At 39.5% G+C, this 24,251-nt stretch overlaps 1 protein-coding gene across 1 annotated transcript in view; it reads left to right on the forward strand.

Annotated features, from left to right (window-relative positions):
• The window catches only part of impact (impact RWD domain protein), a 46,605-nt gene that overhangs the window by 10,940 nt on the left and 11,414 nt on the right, over positions 1–24,251 (forward strand). The window contains exons 2-9 of the mRNA XM_067230692.1: positions 1,655–1,783; positions 1,861–1,913; positions 16,726–16,788; positions 17,470–17,555; positions 18,448–18,573; positions 18,683–18,777; positions 19,455–19,528; positions 20,519–20,609. Coding sequence (XP_067086793.1) covers positions 1,655–1,783; positions 1,861–1,913; positions 16,726–16,788; positions 17,470–17,555; positions 18,448–18,573; positions 18,683–18,777; positions 19,455–19,528; positions 20,519–20,609 — 717 coding nt within the window. The remainder of the gene's footprint in view (positions 1–1,654; positions 1,784–1,860; positions 1,914–16,725; positions 16,789–17,469; positions 17,556–18,447; positions 18,574–18,682; positions 18,778–19,454; positions 19,529–20,518; positions 20,610–24,251) is intronic.

Consider the following 24,251-nt stretch of genomic DNA (forward strand, 5'->3'; position numbering starts at 1 on the left):
CGAACACAGCAGTAGTCTAGTACTATACTGTAGTAGTACAATTTACCGGGGCAGCTTCTCCACACAGGGCTATATCGCATTTTGCGTTGTTACTGACAATGATCGCTACCAGTGAGCTTTTTATGAATGAGCGATTTTCCACTAAATAAATGTCAAGCTTATTTACGTTTTTGGGGGCATATTTTCAGTTAGCAGATGGTACTGTTTGAATCGCGATTCCATCTTCTACTGCCGGTAACGTCGTAGAATAATCTTCAAAGGGGGTTCTTTATTAATGAATGAATGCAATATGAGTAGGCTAAATGCCTGAAAATATCACGAGAAGGGAAAAACTTAAAAGGACGTTTAAGCCATAGAGATTAGGTCAATTTTTACACCGGTCTGCCAAATTTATTCGTTTTGATTCAGCTATAAGGCTGCCTCTTGCAGGGGAAATGAGAAGACATATATTTCATTCTACACTTCACTCGTATTTTGAGTTGTAAATGAGCAGCAAAAAAAAGATGCTTTTAAATCTATGTAATCTTTATAAATAATAAGTATGCATTTTTATATAAAATATACAGAAATATCAATTGTAAAAATGGCATTAAAAAACGGACCCCTGTGCAACCGACGCAAGCAAGCACACCCTACAATTTCCCCAGAAATTGTACCCTCTCTAGTTTGGAATGTTTTACACTCTTTAAACTATGGAAAAACATTTGCAATTTGTTTTATTAAGTATTTTTCTTTTCATGCAATTCATACTATCCCAAAAAGGAAATAACATCGCAAACAGGCTCTGTGAATTTTATTTAAACGTTTACATTTGAGCATTTTTATGCAGTCCTGTACTGGATAGTTAGCCTGGTCCTAACCAGACTCTCATACATTTCATTTGTACAGAGAGTCTGGCCTCGCTCCATTGACAAGCGTTGACTTCCTTGTAGGCGGGTACTCTGTTGAAGTTTAAAACTATTGGATCTTCCCAGAGCCACTCTGATATGCCATAACCAATCGCTAGCGTTCGCCTTAGCCAATTCCTTCACCACTATTGTAACAGAGCTAGCTACTGTAGCTGGAAAATTAAACTGTTCCCGAACCCCGTGGGGAGGAGGGCCACAACATCATGGCCACCAACAAAACTTGTTCTTGCTCTGGCTTTAGTTTGTAGATATTCGGCAGTGTTGCCACAACGGACCGAATGGCTACGCTCGCATCTTTCTCCGCCACCTTTACAGAATTACAACACAAACTAGCGCACGACATCAACGTCATCGTTCTCAGCCACTCCCTCTGTTCGCTGATTTGCCGGTAGAAATTCTACCGGAGACATCTGACTTACATACCTCATGGCCAGACCTAGTACAGAAGCAAAATCAAAATTGAGCGGAAGTACGTAGGAGGGCAGAACCAGGCTACTGGATAGTATCGTCTTGAAAGAAATTCTGTTTCATATACAAAATATGCATACATGTTTGGCAAAATTACAGGAAATATTATCCTGTTCCAGCAATTTAGATAAGACTGATAAAAAGACATACAAGATTGAAAAAGTGGTCTTTCTGTCACTCAATTGAACAAAACAAATATATGCATCGTTGTGGGCCTACGTATATCCTTGTTATGGTCATTATAATATCTTGGTTACCATTACCTTTTTTCTCATTAGAAAGAAGAGGTGGAGGCACTTTCCTCTATATATGGTGATGAATGGTGTGTTATTGACGAATCATCAAGAACATTTTGTATCAAAATATCGGATGATCTTCCACACCCCAAATACTCAGCACGTTTACAGGTAAGACATAAGTTACATTAAATTTAATAAATTAAATGTGAATATCTTTGATCACTAACTTTTATTTCCATTACTAGATAATGCTGCCACACGATTATCCTAGTTCAGCACCACCTATCTATCAGATAAAGTAAGTCTACTACTACTAAGTCTACTATGATATTCTATTCAGGGTTTTTCCTGGCTCAAAAATAGGCTTAGGTGGTGGGTCGTGTAACCCAAATTGGGTTCTTGAATTATGCTAATTACAACTAGGTATACAGTAAACCTAAATCTTCTGGATGGTTTTTGAAAAAACTCTCCAGGACGAGGATTCAGGGCTCTCTAGTCTCAAACATTTCAACAATTTCTTACCCTCTCACACAACACCTTGTATTTCTCACGCTAAGAACTAAGGGATAACTTGTCCCGCTATATACATTTAATAGATGAGGCGCAGGCATACGGAGGTAAGTTATGAGCCGAGTTGAGAGTTGTCTTGAGTTATACTGAGTTAAATGCCACCCAAAAGCCAATCAGAAACACCAGCAGCGTCCAGGATACCTGACTACTAGGGCTGAAACTATTTGTCGAGGTTATCAACCATAACGACCAAAATGTTTTTTAGACAAATATTTCTGTTGTTGACAAGTCGTTTGATCTAATATGACCAGTGATGGGCAGTAATGCGTTAGAAGTAACGCGTTACTGTAATCCGATTACTTTTTTCAAGTAACAAGTAAAGTAAGGGATTACAATTGCAAAAACAGTAATTAAATTATTGTTACTTTCCCGCAAACAGGCTGTGTTACTAAACCGTGATTTTGTTTGTGAGAGTGTTTCATGACAATCACGTATGAGCTGATGCTGCACATTATTGGAGACAGTGGATGATTTTTTTTACTATTCACAGGGCCTTTGTCATTATATCCATTACTTCAAAAAGTAACGTTAAAGTGGAAGGGTTTTCCCTCTCGAGCTTCACTCGCAGTGCACCGGTGTGAGAATACAAACAATCTCATGTGACTGGGGGCAGAGGGCAACGCTGACATTATGGTGGCAAAATAAATTAACACAGAACTTGATGATATCGCAATTTAATTGTATTTAACTTTACTAATGATGGGCTTATCGTATTGATGCAGCCACAATAAAAAAAGTCATTGACCGCTTTGCTGCATTGAAAGAGAGAAGAGCACAGTTTCAGTACAAGTAATGTAGCCTCTCTCTCTTCTTTCGTCAAACTTAGCAGCACATCATCATTCAGGTTTGGTCTGCAATGTGTAAAGCCAAGATGCACAGACCACACTAGGTCAAGCCTCACTTGTTCATTCACTTATTTGGGACAACCAGTGTTGCCACAGTTACTTTGAAAAAGTAATATGATTACTGATTACTCCTTTAAAAAGTAACTTAGTTACTTTACAGATTACTTGATTTTAAAAGTAACGCGTTAGATTACTCGTTACTGAAAAAAGTGGTCAGACCGGCATCACTGTGTATTTCCAACTCGAAAATGCCCATCTCTCTCTCTCCTCCTCCATTGTTGTTTGTGTTGCTGCGCGGTACTTCAATGGTCTCCAAACATCTCCACTGTAACTTAGCCGATGAGAGGCAAGACACAAGTGTAATGTTGATTTATAGACAAGAGTTTCTTTTGAAATGTTGACCTAAGAACGCACTTGGAAAAATGACTCAAGTCGTAGGCCTACTTGGGGAAAAAAACAAACCATAAAAAACACCCCGAGGAGGCTACAGTAAATCTGAGATATTTTGCGAACCATTACTTTTAGAAAAAACATGGATTTAGTTGTGGTTCGTTGCATTTGTTCATGTAATAGTTTATTAATCTTATTTGTCTTTCTTATTTGTCACATATAATCAAATTGAGATGGCACCGGAGCAAAGGGGCTTGAGGAAAGTGGCGACTCAGTCACTGGGAGGGAGTGGTATGTCTATGTACAGTTAGGTCCATAAGTATTTGGACATTGACACAATTTTCATCATTTTGGCTGTGTATACCACCACAATGGATTTGAAATGAAACAATCAAGATGTGCTTGAAGTGCAGACTTTCAGCTTTAATTTCAGGGTATTTACATCCAAATCAGGTGAACGGTGTAGGAATTACAATACATTTTATATGTGCCCCCCCCCCCTTTTTAAGGGACCAAAAGTAATTGGACAATTGCTGCTCAGCTGTTCCATGGCCAGGTGTATGTTATTCCCTCATAAAGGGAGTTCGTTATTTCATTGACAAGGAGCAGATAAAAGGTCTAGAGTTCATTTCAAGTATGGTATTTGTGTTTGGAATCTGTTGCTGTCAACTCTCAATATGAAGTCCAAAGAGCTGTCACCATCAGTGAAGCAAGCCATCGTTAGGCTGAAAAATCAAAACAAACCTATCAGAGAGATAGCAAAAACATTAGGTGTGGCCAAATCAACTGTTTGGTACATTCTTAAAAAGAAAGAACGCACTGGTGAGCTCAGCAACACCAAAAGACCCGGAAGACCACGGAAAACAACTGTGGTGGATGACAGAAGAATTCTTTCCCTGGTGAAGAAAAACCCCTTCCCAACAGTTGGCCAGATCAAGAACACTCTCCAGGAGGTAGGCGTATCTGTGTCAAAGTCAACAATTAAGAGAAGACTTCACCAGAGTAAATACAGAGGGTTCACCACAAGATGTAAACCATTGGTGAGTCTCAAAAACAGGAAGACCAGATTAGAGTTTGCCAAAAAAACATGTAAAAGAGCCTGTACAGTTCTGGAACAACATCCTATGGACAGATGAGACCAAGATCCTCAAATCCTTCTCTTCTCACATAACTGGTGCTAAAACCCTCTACTTTCTGAACAAAATCAACTCAAAATCAACCGCTTCAAACCCCCACAAACTTTTTTCTACCTTCTCCACCCTTCTTAACCCTATCCAGCCGGACCATTCAAATATGGGTCGAAAAAGACCCATAAGACCCGCCTTAATATCTTTGCCGTCCAATCACTGATTTTATTTCTGAAAACTGCCAGATACTCATGACAAGTTAAGCTCAAAGTACATATCATTGGTTAAGGGGTTACTGGGAGGGGAAAATAAATGTATCGTCTGCAACGGCAGCCATTGTTTTTCGAGGCGGAGCCAGAGCGGAGACCATGGGAGATTGCCTACAGTGTTAGATTTACAGCTTCGAATTGAAATCTGAGACGATATTCTGAGTAAAGACAGGTTTATTAATATGTGTTGTCAATATTGTCAATTAAAAGACTAAACTTTTTACTTACGAAAAATTTGTTTGTGGGAGTGATGCAAGTTTTTTCCAGAAAAAACTCGCGTTCTGCCGTGTCCGGCAGGACAGGCAGTAATGACGTTAGTAGCACTGTTTAGCCTCGATTTGAGCAGATTTCTAAAAAACTTTGAAAAACAACATTAACTAGCTAGATTATATACACTGTAAGCTAAATGTACATGCCTTGTTTGGCCAATTCGGTCGATTGTGGAAGAAACTCCAACGTTTTTTAGTTATCGAGAGGAGTATCCAGCCATAGCGCTAGCTACTTTTGGGGCAGAGAAATGTAGGTTTCCCCCATGTTTCCACGTGTTTCCATGTAGTCACTAGAATGGTCATAACTTTTAATCAAAATATGATATTTCTAATCTGTCTTCTGTTCCACATTGCCCACAGATGTGTGGATATTCCACCTGCTCAAAGTTTTCCTCCATCTTGTAAATAAAGTGGTTAAAAATGAAGTTGTCTGATGAGGTATGGTGGATGGAGAAGTTTTTGTAAAAAATTGCTGCCTGAAATCACCTTGATAAAATATGATTTGCCTTAAGTAATCATATATTTATTCACATCATAAAAATCCCCTAGTTCTGTTCTTCAATATGGTGTCAACAGTTAAGGTGTATGATTTAATATGAAAATTCATAAAATTTGCATATTAATATGAATATCATATTTCAACAGCATATGGAATGTTTGGAATGTTGGCTTAGGCAGCAAAAGGGGCCCACCTCCCCCACCCCCTCCCTCCACCCTGACAGCAGACGACTTCTCCTCCTTCTTTGAGGAAAAAGTCGCCGTCATTAGCAGTCGGTTCTCTAAACCCACCTTTCCTACCCTCTCACCCTCCATGACTGACCTAACTAAATGTCTAAACTCTTTTTCTCCCCTGTCTGAGGCAGAGATCTCTGACCTCATTCTCTCTCATCGCCCCACCTCCTGTCCCCTTGATCCTATCCCCTCCCCTCTCTTTCAAACCATCTCCCCCTCCATCATAACTTTTCTTCTCCATGTCCTAAACTCCTCTCTTACCTCTGGCACCTTCCCCTCTGCCTTCAAACAGGCTAGAGTTACCCCTCTACTCAAAAAACCCTCCCTTAACCCTGCCGTCCTCCAGAACTACAGACTGGTATCACTGTTACCCTTCCTTTCAAAAACAATTGAACGTGCTGTATCTAACCAACTGTCTAACTTTCTCTCTCAGGACAACCTGCTTGACCCCAACCAATCGGGCTTCAAGACTGGCCACTCCACAGAGACTTCCCTCCTTTCAGTCACCACTGCCCTCCAGTCTGCCAGAGCGGCTTCCAGGTCATCCGTCATCATTCTGCTGGACTTTTCTGCAGCGCTTGATACGGTTAACCACCAGATCCTGCTCGCCAGACTTTCTGAGATGGGCATCACTGGCACTGCACTCCAGTGGATCTCATCCTACCTGTCGGGAAGATCCTACCAGGTTTCCTGGGGAGGCAAACTGTCAGGACCTCGCCAGCTCTCCACTGGCGTCCCACAGGGCTCCGTCCTTGGACCCCTCCTCTTCTCTCTGTACACCACCTCACTTGGACCAATAATCACCTCCCATGGCTTCTCCTACCACTGCTACGCTGACGACACGCAGCTGTACCTGTCGTTCCCCCCGACCGATCCGGGGATCTCAGCTAGGATTGAGGCCTGCCTCACAGACATCTCCGCCTGGATGACCGAGCACCACCTCCAGCTGAACCTCGCCAAAACAGAACTTCTCATCATCCTGGCTAAACCCTCCATCTCCCACGATCTCTCAATCACCCTGGGATCTGCGACGGTGACCCCTTCATCCTCTGCCAGGAACCTTGGGGTTACCATGGACGACGAGCTCTCCCTCACGGCCCACATTGCTGCGGTCTCCCGGTCGTGTAGATTCACCCTCTACAACATCCGGAAGATCAGGAGATACCTGTCTGAGCACTCCACCCAGCTGCTAGTCCAAGCACTTGTCCTCTCCAAGTTGGACTATTGCAACTCGCTGCTCGCTGGTCTCCCAGCATGTGCAACCCGCCCTCTTCAGAGGATTCAGAACGCAGCGGCCCGCCTGGTCTACAATCTACCCAGACGCTCCCATGTTACCCCGCTCCTCGTCTCTCTCCACTGGCTACCTATCATGGCCCGTATCAGATTCAAGACCCTGGTATTGACCTTCCGAGCAGTGAACGGGACTGCACCCGTCTACATCAAGTCTCTCCTGCAGCCTTACACCCCCACCTGTCACCTACGGTCTTCTTCAGACAACCGCCTGGTGGTCCCACCGCTCAAGACCGCCCGGTCCCAACACAAGCTCTTCTCCTGTCTGGCCCCCCAGTGGTGGAATCAACTCCCCACCTCCATCAGAGATACTGACTGTCTCTCCACCTTCAAGAAAAGGCTCAAGACGCACTTGTTCCGGGAGTACAACGGTACTTAGGAATGGTTCGCTTGACCCGATGTTAGTTTCCTCAAGGATCACAATGACTCTTGCTTAGAGACTTGTTGCTCTTGTGGTTAGTGGTAACTGTTTTAAAATTTTTGTTCTCGCTGTGATATATTGTTTTTATTACTGTTGCTTGCTTTTTTTCCACAGGTACACTTGCACTTATAGCGGTTCATGTTGTTTAATTGTAACTTGTTTAACTACATGCTCTTATGGTTCTTCCCTTTGGCACTTACTTTGGTTGTTCACAATGTGTGCTTCATGTTTTGGCTACTCGCGATGTTTTTTGGCTATCTTGTTGTTATGATCAGTGACCTATGCACTTTGTAAAGCTCTCTCTTGGAAGTCGCTTTGGATAAAAGCGTCTGCTAAATGAATAAATGTAAATGTAAGATCAACTTGTACCAGAATGATGGGAAGAGAAGAGTATGGAGAAGGGAAGGAACTGCTCATGATCCAAAGCGTACCACCTCATCAGTGAAGCATGGTGGAGGTAGTGTTATGGCGTGGGCATGTATGGCTGCCAATGGAACTGGTTCCCTCGTATTTATCGATGATGTGACTGCTGACAAAAGCAGTAGGTTGAATTCTGAAGTGTTTCGGGCAATATTATCTGCTCAGATTCAGCCAAATGCTTCAGAACTCATAGGACGGCGCTTCACAGTGCAGATGGACAATGACCCGAAGCATACTGCGAAAGCAACCAAAGAGTTTTTTAAGGCAAAGAAGTGGAATGTTCTGCAATGGCCAAGTCAATCACCTGACCTAAATCCAATTGAGCATGCATTTCACTTGCTAAAGACAAAACTGAAGGGAAAATGCCCCAAGAACAAGCAGGAACTGAAGACAGTTGCAGTAGAGGCCTGGCAGAGCATCACCAGGGACGAAACCCAGCGTCTGGTGATGTCTATGGGTTCCAGACTTCAGGCTGTCATTGACTGCAAAGGATTTGCAACCAAGTATTAAAAGTGACAATTAGATTTATGATTATGTTAGTTTGTCCAATTATTTTTGGTCCCTTAACCCTTGTGTTATCTTCGGGTCATTCTGACCCATCAGTCATTGTGACCCACCGTCGTATTGCGACAAATTTACCTCATACAAAAACAAAGTGAAGCATTTTCTTTTAACTGTCGGGCTGTCTCAGACCCCCCACATTGTAATGGTTAAAATAAAATTATTTTTATTTGTTTTTGTATTGGGTAAAATTGGGTAAACACAACGATGGTTCGTTATGAACCTTTGGGTCATGTGACCCGAAGGCAGCACGAGGGTTAAAAAGGGGGGGGGGGGCACATATAAAATGTGTTGTAATTCCTACACCGTTCACCTGATTTGGATGTAAATACCCTGAAATTAAAGCTGAAAGTCTGCACTTAAAGCACATCTTGATTGTTTCATTTCAAATCCATTGTGGTGGCATACAGAGCCAAAATGATGAAAATTGTGTCAATGTCCAAATACTTATGGACCTAACTGTATATCACATACACACTTATGGTGGATTAGTCAAGTTAAAGGCATACAGATTACTTCTGCCATATTACTCTCTCCATATGTGAAAGATTCACCTTTTTATGTCACCACAAAGCTATACTTTAACCCTTGTGTTATCTTCGGGTCATTCTGACCCATCAGCCGTGTGACCCACCGTCGTATTGCGACAAATTTACCTCATACAAAAACAAAGTGAAGCATTTTCTTTTAACCGTTGGGCTGTCTCAGACCCCCCACATTGCAAAGGTTAAAAGAAAATTATTTTTATTTGTTTTTGTATTGGGTAAAACTGGGTAAACACAACGATGGTTCGTTATGAACCTTTGGGTCATGTGACCCGAAGGCAGCACAAGGGTTAATAGTATCTTGCCTCTAATCAAAAGTCTAGTCATTAAAGGCAGTTTGCAGAGAGAGATCTTTCTTCTGAATTAGGAATAGCAAAAATGCATCATAGTCAAATTTGGTAAGATCAAATGTGCCAGATAAGTACCAATTACAAGTAGCATATTTTCTTAATTTCTCCAGTACCGAGAGGAGAACCAGTAAGATTGGAACTTACTAATGCTGTCTTTAATAATTTAGTCCCGATGCTTGTTTAACACTGGTGCGCTCTGTGATCGATCTACCGGAGGACACGTATCGCTAGTGTCGTTCAGTCGAGTGATAACGACTCGAATACACATCCAGTCTTATATAGACTCACAACATCTGGTCATTCTAAACAATTGTTAATCAATACAAACAATGAACTCATTCTTTTTGTATGTAACAAAAGGTCTCAACAGCAAGAGGTCTCAACAGCAAAAGGTCAAACAGCTGCTTCATTAGCACCTTACTGTAAGTCTCCAACTGACCCTTTCACAAACTTCCCCCTTGGTCGTAAATATAGATTGGAATGATGTGGGAAGTGCCCACCCACCCCAAAGGATTTACTGTCCTACAGGGTGGTCAGAAGCCTCGAGACAAACAAGCATTCCCTTTCATCCTGCACCTGTTGCCCCAACTCGTTTCCTAACACAGCATGTGTTCGTAACAATAGACATAAAAACATTGTAAGTCAAATTTACATTTAGTCATTTAGCAGACGCTCTTATCCAGAGCGACTTACAGTACAGTAAGTACAGGGACATTCCCCCGAAGCAAATAGGGTGAAGTGCCTTGCCCAAGGACACAACGTCATTTAGTTTGAACAGCCAGGAATCAAACCAGCAACCTTCTGATTATTAGCCCGATTCCCTAACCGCTCAGCCATCTGACTCCTTTTACTCTCGAACCCACATAAATTCTATCACAGTACCCATCCCAAATATTTCCTTGTGATATTGCAGTGATACAGGAAGACTTAAAATCACTATTTGTATTTATATTGTTTTATTTTTGGTTGTATTTTCACCAAGGGCACTTCAAAATAGGCTATGAAATGTCATCAAATCATGAAGTACCTACATTTACATTTATGCATTTAGCAGACGCTTTTATCCAAAGCGACTTCCAAGAGAGAGCTTTACAAAATTGCATAGGTCACTGATCATAACAACGAGATAGCCCCAAACATTGCGAGCAGCCAAAACATGAAGGATACATTGTTGAAAACCAAATAAGTGCCATAGGGAAGAACCATAAGAGCATGCAGTTAAACAAGTTACAATTGAACAACATGAAACTCACCGCAAGAGTGTACCTGTAGAAAAACAATCAACAGTAAAATATTTCACAGTGAGTACAAGAAGTTAAATTCGTTACAACTAACCAACAAGAGCAACAAGTCTCTCAATAGGAGTCATTGTGATCCTGGAGGAAACTAACATCAGGTCCAGCCAAGCATTCCTACGTGCCGTTGTACTCCCGGAACAAGTCCGTCTTGAGCTTTTTCTTGAAGGTGGGGAGACAGTCAGTGTCCCTGATGGAGACAGCGGCGAAAATCTGCTATCAACTTTGGGGGGGACAATTATATGACATTTTCTCAAGAGCAATTTCTGAGGGGGACACCAAAATGACTGCTGTAACACAGCCTACATTGTAATATGTTAAATGTATATTGAGGAACCATAATTAATACTCCTGGATCATTTATAGTTAGTAACTGAAGGGTTGTCTCAACTTGTTCAAATGTAGTTATAGTAGTGTTTCTTATCAGTCAAGTATGAATGCAGGTGTACAGTATTTACAACCAGCAATACCAAGAAAGGCCAGTATGTACTGTACACTGTATGGGTGCAGTTTATGTAATTACAATGGGCATGGTACAGTCTCATCTAAAATAATCTCAATTGAACCATCATAAAGTCGGGGGAAATCGCAAAACCATTTCTCTTGAAATGTCAACACTTTGTTGGCAAGAGTCTGCGGTTCTATAAATTGTGGGTGTGGCTGATATGGTTCTGTGCCACCACTGAGGTGACTAGACAGTGCTGTGCCACTGTCTCCTATACTGGTGCTGCTGGCAAAAAGGTTGACCCCCGGTCCTGCCATGGCTATGACACTATCATCTGAAGTCTCTCCCTGGATCTTTCCCTTTCACCACCTTCACTGACTCACAGTCTGTCTCCTAGAAAATAAATAAGATGTTTGCCATCCTCCTAACTACCAGTACCCAATACTACACAATTAATCACAACAACAATACCATTGCCTCAAATGAATCTTGGTTCAGTCACCAGTTTAAGTAGAGAATGGGGGTATCCATGGCATTGTGCAATTATGTCCCTATTTTATAAGTCTAAAGAAGAGGAACCCGTCATGTTGCCAAACAAGAGACTCAACAAACTTATTTTAGCACATTTCACATAATTTTTATGAACATTTTATCAACTAGTCTTTGAAATTAGGCCACTAGGGTTCTTTCTTCGCGTTTTGGTGTCCTGAAATGCTCTGATGTCAGTCTTTCTTTTTTCTGCAATTTTTCTACCATGCTGGCCGCACACACAATGTACAGGTTATTTACAGTAGGAGATGGGCTTTTATCATTTATTACCATTCTTCTAGAATAGGCTTCGATCTACCAGGTAGCTAGACAGTCAGTTAGGAAAGGTGAAACGGATTGCATTGACAGCTGGATTGACAGCTGTATGAGTTCACCCTTTACACAACGCAAACTGCAACCTTTTGTCATTTTAATATAATTCATGTTTTGGTTTTATATTTGGCTGGCTTCCCAGAATAGCTGAATATGCAGCTAGCGAGCCCCAATTCCGTTTGTATGGTATTTGCCATCATCTTTGTTATAGCCAGTTTACTCCAGATCGGCACACAGGTGCTTCAAAGTCCCTAGAGACGATTTAGCTTTTGCAACGAGACCATTTAAGATAATTATGACAACGGTAGAATATAGTATAGTTCTGTTCAGTATCGCTAAGCATGGCAAATGGATTTAGAAGAACTACAATATCCATGCTGATCTTGGATTAAATTGACGATAGCAAAGTTTCCATCTTTGGACGACGCCAAATGGAATAGTGCTAGCTAATGTTTTCTCTATCGGTTTGTTTGCTAGCTATGCAAATGCAGCTAGCTTAGTGTGTGTGAACCCTGCCAACATAGTGAAATCGCTATGGTGCGATTAACTGGATTAATTTCACGTTAGCCACGTGCATTTCAAATGGTAGACACTCAAGTCACCTTGTCAGATATTACAACTACTTACTGGACATCAGCCACCAACAACACAAACAGATACTGTCCGATTTTCACACACGCACCTGCATCACTGCTGAGGGCTGGGGCTGTGGATCAAACCATTGTGGGACCAAGGGCGGGGTTCGAAATCTTTTTAAACTTCAAAAAGCGCCATTGTGTCCATAATCAGCAAAGCGCTTTCATTGCATATTATTAATGTTGTTGAAATTACATAGTTATGTTTACAGTGATTTATTGGGGGGGACAAATCATATTTTTCCCCCCTGTCCCATCCGGGATTTCCGCCCATGGATGGAGATGGGGAGTTGATTCCTCCATTGGGGGGCCAGACAGGATAGCACATGATCTTGTGATATGGGGAGTGTATCAGACCATGAAGACCATATCGAATTATTATTTTATTTTTTGGATCCTGTATCGTCTCACCCATTGTAGCACCCTGGACGGAGTCTCTACTTGATGGCTCTCACACCTCATTGCGTAACTTACTGTAGCATTGCTAGTCATATGTTGATAAGTAAGGGTCAAGATATGGTGTGATTGGTTGTTCTTTGGTATAAAGGAAATTGTGAAGCATTGTTCTGTGGATTCTTCATCTCCTGAGGGCTTCTCCTCAGCTCTGGCTTGTCCTACTCCTACTCCTTCTCCTTCCTAACCTCTTTCTTTCTCTCTCCGGTTTACAATAATCATGGTAGAGTAGGTAAGATTTAAAGCCTTCACTTTGTAACATGTTTGCCTTGTAATTGATTTCATTCATTTGCAATGTTATTAAATATATATTTAATTTAACTCACTTTGACTATTCTTGCTCTGATTTAACCCATGGTCCAATAACTGCAATTCCAGCATATTGGGTAAATGTTAATACACTGTTCAGTTCTTCCTCTTCCTTTAAACGTATGGGAATAGTTTTGGTTGTTTGGCCAACACAAAACCCCCTACACTTGCAACGTAGTCTACTCAAGTCAAGTTACCCAACATCCCAACATTCAATTCGAATGCTTACACAGCTCTTTCACCTGCTCCAAAATGTTCTTTAGCTTTACGTTCATGGACTCTTTGTACAGATTATTGGCATTCTTTGCAGCCAGATCCAGATATGATAATACTCCTTTACTCATTTCTACCTCTCGATGTTTCCCGAAAATGATATTGTAAGCTATTTTTAGTGGCCTGTTATGTAGTGTACAGAAAAGGGGGACTTTGATGATGAAGAAGGAAGTCGTGTGTGAAGAGTATATGGAGACAGTAAAGTGTGACCGCCTCGCAGAGTCACGGAGACCCTTATTCTGTCCGTGTCTCAAATGACTATAAATGATAGGCCTTAAAGACGCTCGGTTACACTATTAGCAATCCAGTGAGCCCTCATCCATGCCTTCATCTTATTTTGTAGCGGAGTTTGCTCGTTTAAGAATAGAAATACTTAATTTATAATCAAGTATTTAGTCAAAGGGGCACCACCTTGATATTGGGTTTGCGGACATCAAGGAAACCTAGGTTTAATATAACCAGTCTTCTGAAGGAATGAATTTGTGTAGAGCGGATCAAATAATGTAAGGGAAAAGAATACGCAAGTTAAAATTATACAAAATGATTTATTGAAGTAAATGGAAATATAATTAACAGTAAGATATATTTGTTATTAGCTTTAGTTAGAGTTTGAAGGGCTAACACATGAAACAAAACAAACAATGGGTTAGATCAGGGGTGGGGAACCTTTTTTTCTGCCAAGGGCCATTTGGATATTTATAAAATCATTCGGGGGCCGTACAGAATTATCAACTTAAAAATGTGCCTGCTATATTTGGTCAAACATTTAATTAACTCACCCCTAATGTGATGGCTGGAACTGCTTCTCTTTGGTGAGGTTTGTGATGTTAGCTGGCACGGATGCAGCCTGCTTTGACTAGAGGTGCATCGAACATTTCTTGGGGGGTATCATGATTACGGAAAGGGATCGTATTATTTTTTATATTGCTACCATTTTTGAGACTGCTTATCGATCTGAGTGTTAATCAGGCGCGGAGCCATACATTGTAAACATTCTGGGCTTAGCCCAAACCAACAACGTATTCTGGGTTTGTATAGATAGTCCACATATTTAAATTTTAGGTATATGTTTATTGTATGCACCTTCCTGCCAAGCAAATTCCTTGTCTGTGCAAACTTTCATGGCGAATAAATCCCATTCTGATTCTGATTGATTTGCTAGAAAGGAATTCCACACTTAATGCAGAGCGCGCAAGCGACATGTTTTGGTACATTGGTAGTACGCAACGCGCGCGCCTCCACGGTCCTCTTCCGCATATTAAAATAGTGCTGCTGCCAACGAATAGTGCACCTAATAATATGGTTCCTGCAGTGCCATGGCGGGCCGGACCAAATGATTTCGCGGGCCGCATACGGTTTTACGTGTCGTCTAATCAAACACGCACAATATAAATGTACTTAATGCCAATGTCACAAATAAGAAATATATAGCTAGTTGCATTTACATGTGCTGGTGTGTTAAAGTTGTGGGTCGAAATGGGTCCGTAGTTAAATGTGTCTGTGTAATGAAATCAAAAGGTTAATTTGTGTAAGTACTTTTAATCTTCAGTGAGACTGAGTTTGGGTGATTTCAGTCTGTTGCAATTAGAATTGCGTTTGGTTACTTGCAGAATGGATCAGGTAGCAGTGCAATCACTAATCTTGTTGAATGGAGAAGTTTGGCGAGATCCTTTTTGAATGCCTATCCGGTGTGACTGGACTCGCAGTATCAATGGACTCAACAAGTGATTATTCGTTGTTAGTATTTATACTCGGAATGAAGGTGAATTGTCTTGATGCAGGTGAGACATTTGATTGGTCAGTTCCTTGACCTGGGTGTTGTCCGAGGTGGTTCACAGATACGTGTGAAATGGAATGTAACTTTAGGATTGTGACCTTAAAAGGTTTATACCTTCCATATACTTCATAATAAATATACACAACATTGATAAATGGTTTTGTTAGTAGATTAAAATAAATTAGACACCAAGGTTGACTTATCATACCATGATATTATTTTATTTAAAATCTTATTTTATATTTTCCATTGTATAGTATTGTTTAGAATTATTTAGACTATTTTTCTACTTTTATATTTAAGATTCGTATATGTTTATCGTATGCACCTTCCTGCCACAGAAAATTCCTTGTTTGTGTGAACTTACATGGTGAATAAAGTCCATTCTGATTCTGATGAAAGGAATTTACATTAAAACAGCAAATAAATCAACACAGAAAAGAAAAAAGAAGCATTGATTTTCACACATCCCTTCTTATCATCCCTGAAGTGTTCATGAATTATGATTTTGCACATAATTTAATCTATATAAATGATACACATTTTGATATACATATTAATATTATTTAGGCTATATAACCTTTGTCTCTTGCAACATCTCCTGATAGAAAAGTGAATCTCAGCCTTAAAAGGCAGGGGAAAAATGGCTGAATGTGCAGTTGGTAGCAATTTAACAAAAACAGGAGCAAAATAACATAACTAGCTTTTCCCAGTGTGATTTAGAAAATATCAAACTACTGGGTGGTAAAACACACTGGAAAAGTCAAGAAAGCAGAGTCTTGGATTTTGATCGAGTGCAAATATACTTTTTTCATATTTTTTTCCTTGGGTCAAATGATCCCCGCTCGGTGTTTCGAGTACAGGATCTGCTGCTAACATTTTGGTGCCAGATACCACAGCACACCTGCAGAGGTCTAGTGGAGTCCATGCCTTGACGGGTCAGGGGTATTTTGGCAGTAAAAGGGGGACCTACACAATATTATCCAGGTGGTCATAATGTTATGGCTGATTAGTGTAAATTATATGTTTAAGTTGGTTAGACTTGCAGATTTTGTTTTTGTACCAGAATCTAGACACTAAGTATACTAACTACTGGTGTTTCCTAGAGAGGGGGATGTTAATGTACAAATATGGGCCTTCCGATGTTTGTGCCAACATCACAAGGTCTTAGTGTCTAGATTCTGGTACAAAAACAAAATCTGCAAGAGTCTAACCAACTTGTATAATTTGTATACATTCTTAATAGTGTATTCCTGCATTCTCCCCTCTCCAGTGCTGCATGGCTACGAGGTCTTGAGAGGATTAAACTGTCTAACAGTCTGGAGGAGCTGTATTTGTAAGTACAGTTAATCAAAACATGTCATGTAAATATAAGTATTCATATACTGTTTTTGAAATACTATTTTTATGTACTAGTACAGTGCCCATGTCCATGTTTTGTTTCAATACAGCTAAGCTAATATATTAATAATTTCTTCCTTTCAGTCTGCTAGCTAGCAAGTTAGTTAAGTGTTCCACTTGACCATGCTCTCATTTGCCTTTTTTGTCTGCTCCACTTAATAAATCCTCTTTCTTACTTTGACTTTCAATTCAAACTTTGAGAATGTTACAGGTTTCATGCAAGTTCATCAAATTTAGCTAGCTAATAAGGCAGTTTGTCAGCCCTTGGAGACCCCCTATCGGGCCTGCCTTGCCTGTTAAACAAGCTGAGGCTTTTATATTACCTCAAATATACTTTTTGGCACGTCCAAACACATGCTTCACTTCACTGCAAGCATTTGAATGATTTTGTAGCATGGTGTGGTCATTAAGAAATAGTGGATACTTAAAGTGTAATAAAGTATTGAGTAGGGGCATCACCTTAATATTACCTAATGGCAAATCAAGGAAAACATGTATTTGATCTGTAAGAATCAATATTCTGACGGAATGAATTCATTTAAAGAGTAGTGCAGATCATAACATGAGGCAACACATTCTAGTTATGCAAGTAAAATTATACTGTTGTGTCTTCTAGGGAAAATCTTGGGGAAAGCATCATTTTTCTTTGGGTGGAGAAGATTAGGGAGTTCCTCTTGGGGAAATCTCAAAGTCTAAAAACAGGTGAAATGTGATTTTCAAGATGTTTTTTTCAAGATTACTTTGATACAGCACATACACAAAGTATGTCTAATTTTGTGTAACTATTGGTCAGTAGTACTTCTACAATTTACAAATTGTAAGACAACACAGCCCAATACATATCCCCGTTTTACAGATTAGAGAAAAGAGAAAGTGAAAATAAACCCATGTCCTCCTTCTAAAGCGTTCATGCTTGAAGAGAATGCTTTCTGTGATTGAATGGATTACCAACGTAGAATGTGTGGATAAAAAACAATTTCTGCAGTATTACGTATGATTTATTTCTTTTTTCTTTTTAATGGTAGTAGATTGCAGGGAAAAAATAAAACATTTGATGGCATCTACAGCAGCAGGGGGTACTGAGACAGAAAAGACAGCACACATATATACACTTAAAGCATACAAATGTTCTTTCTTTTGAGGATTTTCACAAACCACAACTATTCACATTTTTATTTTAATATAAATAAATGTTGGTTTCAATTTAAGGATGTAACAAGATAATGTAACTGTTGTATAAGAGATTTACATTTAGCAGACGCTCTTACCCAGAGCGACTTACAATACGTACAAGGACATTCTCCCAGAGGCAAGTAGGGTGAAGTGCCTTGCCCAAGGACACAACGTAATTTTGCACGGCCAGGAACCGTACCGGCAACCTTCTGATTAATAGCCCGACTCCCTAACCGCTCAGCCATCTGACCCCCTTAGATTTGCTTCACTTCTGCTATTTATGTAACTACAAATTCTATGTTTAACATTGACACTACTACAATCACACCTCATTATCCTTGTCATCCTACAATACTAATAGTCTATTAGTATTTTTTGCACTTTGAGTCATAGCTGTGTTATGGTCTCTGTATGTCCACAGTGGAACACAATGCTGTAAGGAAGAATACAGAGGAGGAAGAGGAGGATAATAATGAAGTAATAACAGATTTTGGAGCTCTAAAGATAAAAGCAGACCATGCACATAAATCTTTGGATCATGCAAGTGGTAAAGTATGATCTATATAGAATCAATATAGAATATCTAGAATTAAATTATTAGTGCTATACCGGAAAGATAGATTTAGTAATATGAATGTGTCCTTGTATTCTTGTAGATGATGAGATACCTATAATAAAACATGGTGAGACAATAACAGACAGACGCAGCACATTTCAGCCACATCTGAGCAGAGTGGTAACACCCAGACAGGTAGGTACTCATTTGTTCCTCTCCAACTACTGAAATCGCCTGGATTAACCCACAAGCATCAGACTCATTGCCCCTTAATATGTCTATTTATGATTTAAAAAAATATGATGGTGACACACCTGACAGTGGGACCCTTGCATGTTAACAACACGCAAATAACTGATTCTACGTTACTGGTACTAACTTTGTAACTTTTAAATCAGTTGTACGATATTAGTTCATTAGCATGGTGATTGTGCAATAATCAATGCATTACAAGACAGGAGAAGCATTATTCTCGGGGGCATATGGCTGCATGTGCCCAAGACTGATTATGCCTCTTTGTGCTTTTCTGTTAAAATTTTATTTGAAATGACATGGGCTGACATCAGTTTTGTCGGGAAAGATTAACATTATAAATCCTGTGCGGTAAACCTGACCATGCACGGTTGTCATTGGAATAATTGGTAATATTTTCTACGTCTTGTGTAATTTATATTAAAGACATTGTAAATGAAAATACAGACAATTTTTTGAAAAGTCAGGAATCAGCAGGATTGTATTAGTCTTGGTCTTGTCTCTGTCTCCATACAATCTGTTCATGGTCTCGACTTGGTCCCCATTATGTATTACATTGTTGTAAGTGATTAGGTGGAGTAGGTTGATACATTATATTGTGTGTCATACCTTTGTTGCAGGTTACAATGGTGCTGAACAAACTGTACGAAAACAAAAAGATTGCAAGTGCCACTCACAATATATATGCATACAGGTTAGTCAACACATTATTATTAACATTATAATAAATGATTATTTCTGTAAGCAAGACTCGTTTTGTAAATGTCCATGTGTTTTTTTAAATTTATTTAGTATTATTTATTTTTTTATAGCATACCCAAGTAATACATTTGCTTTCTGCCTCATGTCTTCTAAATCATAGCCAAGGTTCTCAACCCTGGTCATCAGGGACCCCCTGTCCTGCATGTTTTAGATGTTTCCCTGCTCAAACTGATTCATATAAATGGTTGTTACCAGGCTTATGCTGAACTAGATAACGACCCATTCATTTGAATCAAGTGTGTTGGAGCAAGGAACCATCTAAAATATGCAGAGCAGAGGTTCCCTGATGACCAGGGTTGAGAACCACTGTCCTCCAGTGTCTTTTAATGTTTTTGAGCTAGGACCTCTCTAGTGTTTCTTCATACCATGTAAGTTAACAAACACCTCTTTTGGTTGTCAGTACCGTTTACCTTTGCTAAAGGAACACATTGTATATTGTCATCCTATCACATATTTCTACACTCTTATATTTCCCACTCTTTATCCCATTTTCACTCAGTTGCCAATTTTTTTTGTATTAACCTATTCATTTATAGCCCATCCTACTGTGCCATTTCAGTTTAAACTAACCTTTTTATACTATAAACTAAATGTTTTAACTGCTTTAAGCAAGCACACAAATTAATTGTCAGGAACCTTTCAGGATTCTTTCTGGTTACAATATTGATTACATATTTGGTAATAGGACAAAAATACAGACCAGTTGTGGAATTTTTATGTTGAAGACGAGGGAGAAAATAACTGCTTCAAAGAAGTTAGTGAGAGTATATTATAAAGAAAGCCATGACCCTTGCATGAGTGTGTGAAATTGGCAATTGTTGTAATTTAAAGAAAAACCCAGAAGCAATCTGGTTGATCTTCAGCCAAAGGAAAGAAATTCTGACCTTCTGACAAATTGAAAAATATATTCTCTACATTTCAGAATATACTGTGAGGACAAGCAGACCTACTTACAGGACTGTGATGACGATGGAGAGACAGCAGCAGGAGGGAGGTTGCTTCATTTACTTCAGGTTATTGTGGGGGAATTGGCTACTCTTCTTCACTGACTCTTGTTGAGTCTTATTTCCAGAGTAAAAACACTCTGGTCTAAAGGCACAATTTAATTTGTAGAACCAGCAGCCTGGTTTCGCAGCATATTTATTTGTCAGAAACAAAACACAGACAATTAATTTAAGAATAAGGCCACACCGTCATTCAAATGAACAAAATTCAGTTGCTGAAATGTAAGCTGTATAACAACTGATTAACATCACATTGTAAATAACACGCTACTGACAATATTGATCTATTTCTTTTTACAAATGAAAATATTTACAATTTGGTAATGTTTTGCACATGACTAAAGAAAATGTATTACCTAAGATTGCTATGGATACACACAAAGGGGAGGGGACAAATGTGACCATGTCCCCAAGTGTACAAATTCTATGAAAGCCCATGTAATTACCTTAACTGTATCATCCTTTGTGTAAACCCAATATTCTATTCTGAGTAGAATACATATTTTCAACCTTCTGGGGCCAAATGTACGAAGGCACGTACGCATGAAAATGTACACAGAAACATGTGTAATGACAGGTGTACGCTCTGAGACCCACCCCGTTTGCTTTAGTATTTAATTTAAACTGGTACTGCACTAGCAGTGCACAATAATGTGGCATATTGTGCTCCCCCAGAAAAGAAAAGCGACACTACTCTGTAGTTACCACAAGCACTTCCGGGGAAAAAAACAATTTGCGCCGTAGATGACGATGTTTTCCCTGCATACACCTACACTTATTACTTATGTAATAATTACAACTTTTGTCGTATCAAAGTAAAGCCGAATTGTTAGCCTAACAATGCTTGTTGAGTAGCCAATCAGAACGCTGGCCACCGATAATCCAATAGGCCTTTAACACACTTCCATGTTTGCAAAGCAGAAGCTGCAAATATTAGCGTAAAAATCTTCCACTCTCGTCTGTATCAATGGCGGTCCCTAAATGCTCCCTAACTCTGTGTCCATTCTTTCCAACTGTGAAGAAACAAAGAAAAGGTGGATTCATGTTTTTTGGCAGGATAAAGGATTTTTTTTTGTATGTACGTGTGCGGCCAGCATTTCACAAAGTCTGACTACTCGCCAACAACCGGTCGAAAACGCCTGAAGCGTGGAATTATATCATTAAGATTTGAATGTAACAACTGGGGAAGTGTTCACCAAAAACGATCAAAAGTACCGGAAAAGAAACATTGTCAAAATTGCAGTGGATCTGAGAACAGCAATGAACAGCTAGCAGTCAGTTACGGACCCGCTCCACATGTAGAACATGACTACCCGACAGCCCCTATTACAGATCTTTTGGATGGTTCAGCTGAGAGAATAAGAGAGTAGGATTGATTGGAGTTGCTCCGTGTGTGGTCATAACCTTTGTTTCCCAGCTCTTCACAGGAACCATCTCTGACAGAGAGATAAAGCAGTCGGGACTTTTGGACCTGCTGGAGCCTGATGTATGGCAGATAAATGAATGAAAACCTTTATTGCCACAAGGGGAATTTGTTCTGCACCAAGAGCTTAGAAACAGAGATACTATCAACACTGCAGACAGGACATTACAGTGGACATAACACAATTATTAAAAAGCATAGCAAAGGTTTTTCCATAGAGAGACTACTTGAGGATGTGGGAGCCAAACTTTTCATTCCTCCATTCAAAAGAGCAGCAAAACTCACAAGGAGATTAAATTCACACAAGCAATAGCCCATCTACTAATTGTGGTGGAGAGACTCATTCAACAAATTAAATAAAATCACATCTGGGACTCTACCATTCCTCTCACCCTCACAGGCACATTGAACCAGATACCCACAGTTACCCACAATCACATGTAATTTAGATACCAATTTTTTTTTTCAAGAATGAACTGCGTTTATAGTTTAAATTGTACCAAAAAAAAAACACAAACCTAAAAAAACGTGCATTTGATGTTGGAAAATGAAATGTATTTGTATTGAATGACAAGTTTCAAACTGAACAGAATACATCGTTTTAGGGCGATTCTTCAACTACAGGCACTTTTGGCCTTGTGAACTTGAGGGGGGGAAAAAGTGTTCAAATCAAAATTGTCACAGTCTAACCGGTTAATATAACTTGTCTAGTTTGATGATCCATAAGAGAACGCACTAACAAAACAACCCAAATTGATGTTTTTTGACATATTTTCCAACCCGCATTGAACAAATGTCCTTTCCATCACGTAAATATTTGATTATTATAAAAAAAATAGTATGATATACATAATTTCTTAACAGTGTAAGACCACTTTCACACATAGTTTGACCAGTTTATACCTATATTGCAATTACCATACATTTGTGGATTAAGTAAATTAATTGTCATGAGGACTAAACACAAAGCGTACATCCACCACTACCTGAAATATAATATTGGATTGGTTAGATACATTTCAGCAAATAACTACTTGTGGTATTACATTAAGTGGAACATTATCCCATAAACTAAGTTTTTAATGAGTGTTTGGAATTTTGTAAATATAAAAACAAATCAATTTAGTCTGTTTGGTCTCATAACCAGATGAACAGTTACAGTCTTACTGTAAACAACTTTAACCACAAATAGTCACCCGAAAAATGTAAACGCATAAATTGTGATAAAATAAAAAAATATTTTTTTTTACATTCTAATTGGTTAGATGAACAGTGTTTTTAATTTTGGAATACTTTAAAAAACACCTAAACCGTCATGTCAAGGCATTGTAACATGAACTATAAAGCATCTTGAGCGCCTGTAAAGCATCTTAAGCATTTAGGGTGACCAGACAGTATGTGTGTGAGAGATAATTTAGAGTATGTGTGCATGAAAGTGAGGTAGTGTGTGTGTGAGAGAGAGAAACCGTGGCAATGTGATTCAAGGCAAAATCTTGCAGATTTCTTTCCAAACTGCCGTCTTAATCTCCTTGTGCCGTTTTGTCACTGGTACGGGCTCATGGATGAGGCCTATTATATCCATGGATGGGTACCAGATAACATCTCTCAGTGGCCAATAAAAGCGATTGATCCCGATACCAGTCATTGTTTTCACTTGAGCACCACTGTATAACTCAACATCCTGAATAATACCTGGGTACACATCTCCATCATACATCACTGCACACCACTGACCGATAAGACCCTCATGTAAGCTGTTTCTTCTGTGGTAAGCGTTGTTAGATTCGGCCAAAGTTTAAAAAACTCTAATTCAATCATATTTTGACATACCAAGGTGAAATTGTTTATGGTACTTCAGAGTGATGTAATCCTGAACCCTATTAGGTTTGAAAAACCATCAGTCAAAATGTTATTTGATTTATTAACACAAAGATATTGGGGCAATGTGTACATTTTAGTGCTGTCAGTTAAACGCGTTATTAACGGCGTTTCCGCAAACCCATTTGAACGGCGTACATTTTCTATCGCGAGATTAACGTTCTTTTTGGCATAGCAAAACTTTGTAGTTTTTTTCACATGCTGTTGCAACAACTACTGATGTTAGAAAAACTACAACACCACACCGGATCTAGCTAGACCGGAAACAAAACAACAGGCACGCCGCATTAGTGATGGGAAGTTCGGATCATTTTACTGATTCGGTTCTTTGAATCTCGTTCAGTAAAATG

The sequence above is a fragment of the Osmerus mordax genome, chromosome 27, assembly GCF_038355195.1.
Source record: "Osmerus mordax isolate fOsmMor3 chromosome 27, fOsmMor3.pri, whole genome shotgun sequence".
In the NCBI taxonomy this organism is placed as follows: Eukaryota; Metazoa; Chordata; class Actinopteri; order Osmeriformes; family Osmeridae; genus Osmerus; species Osmerus mordax.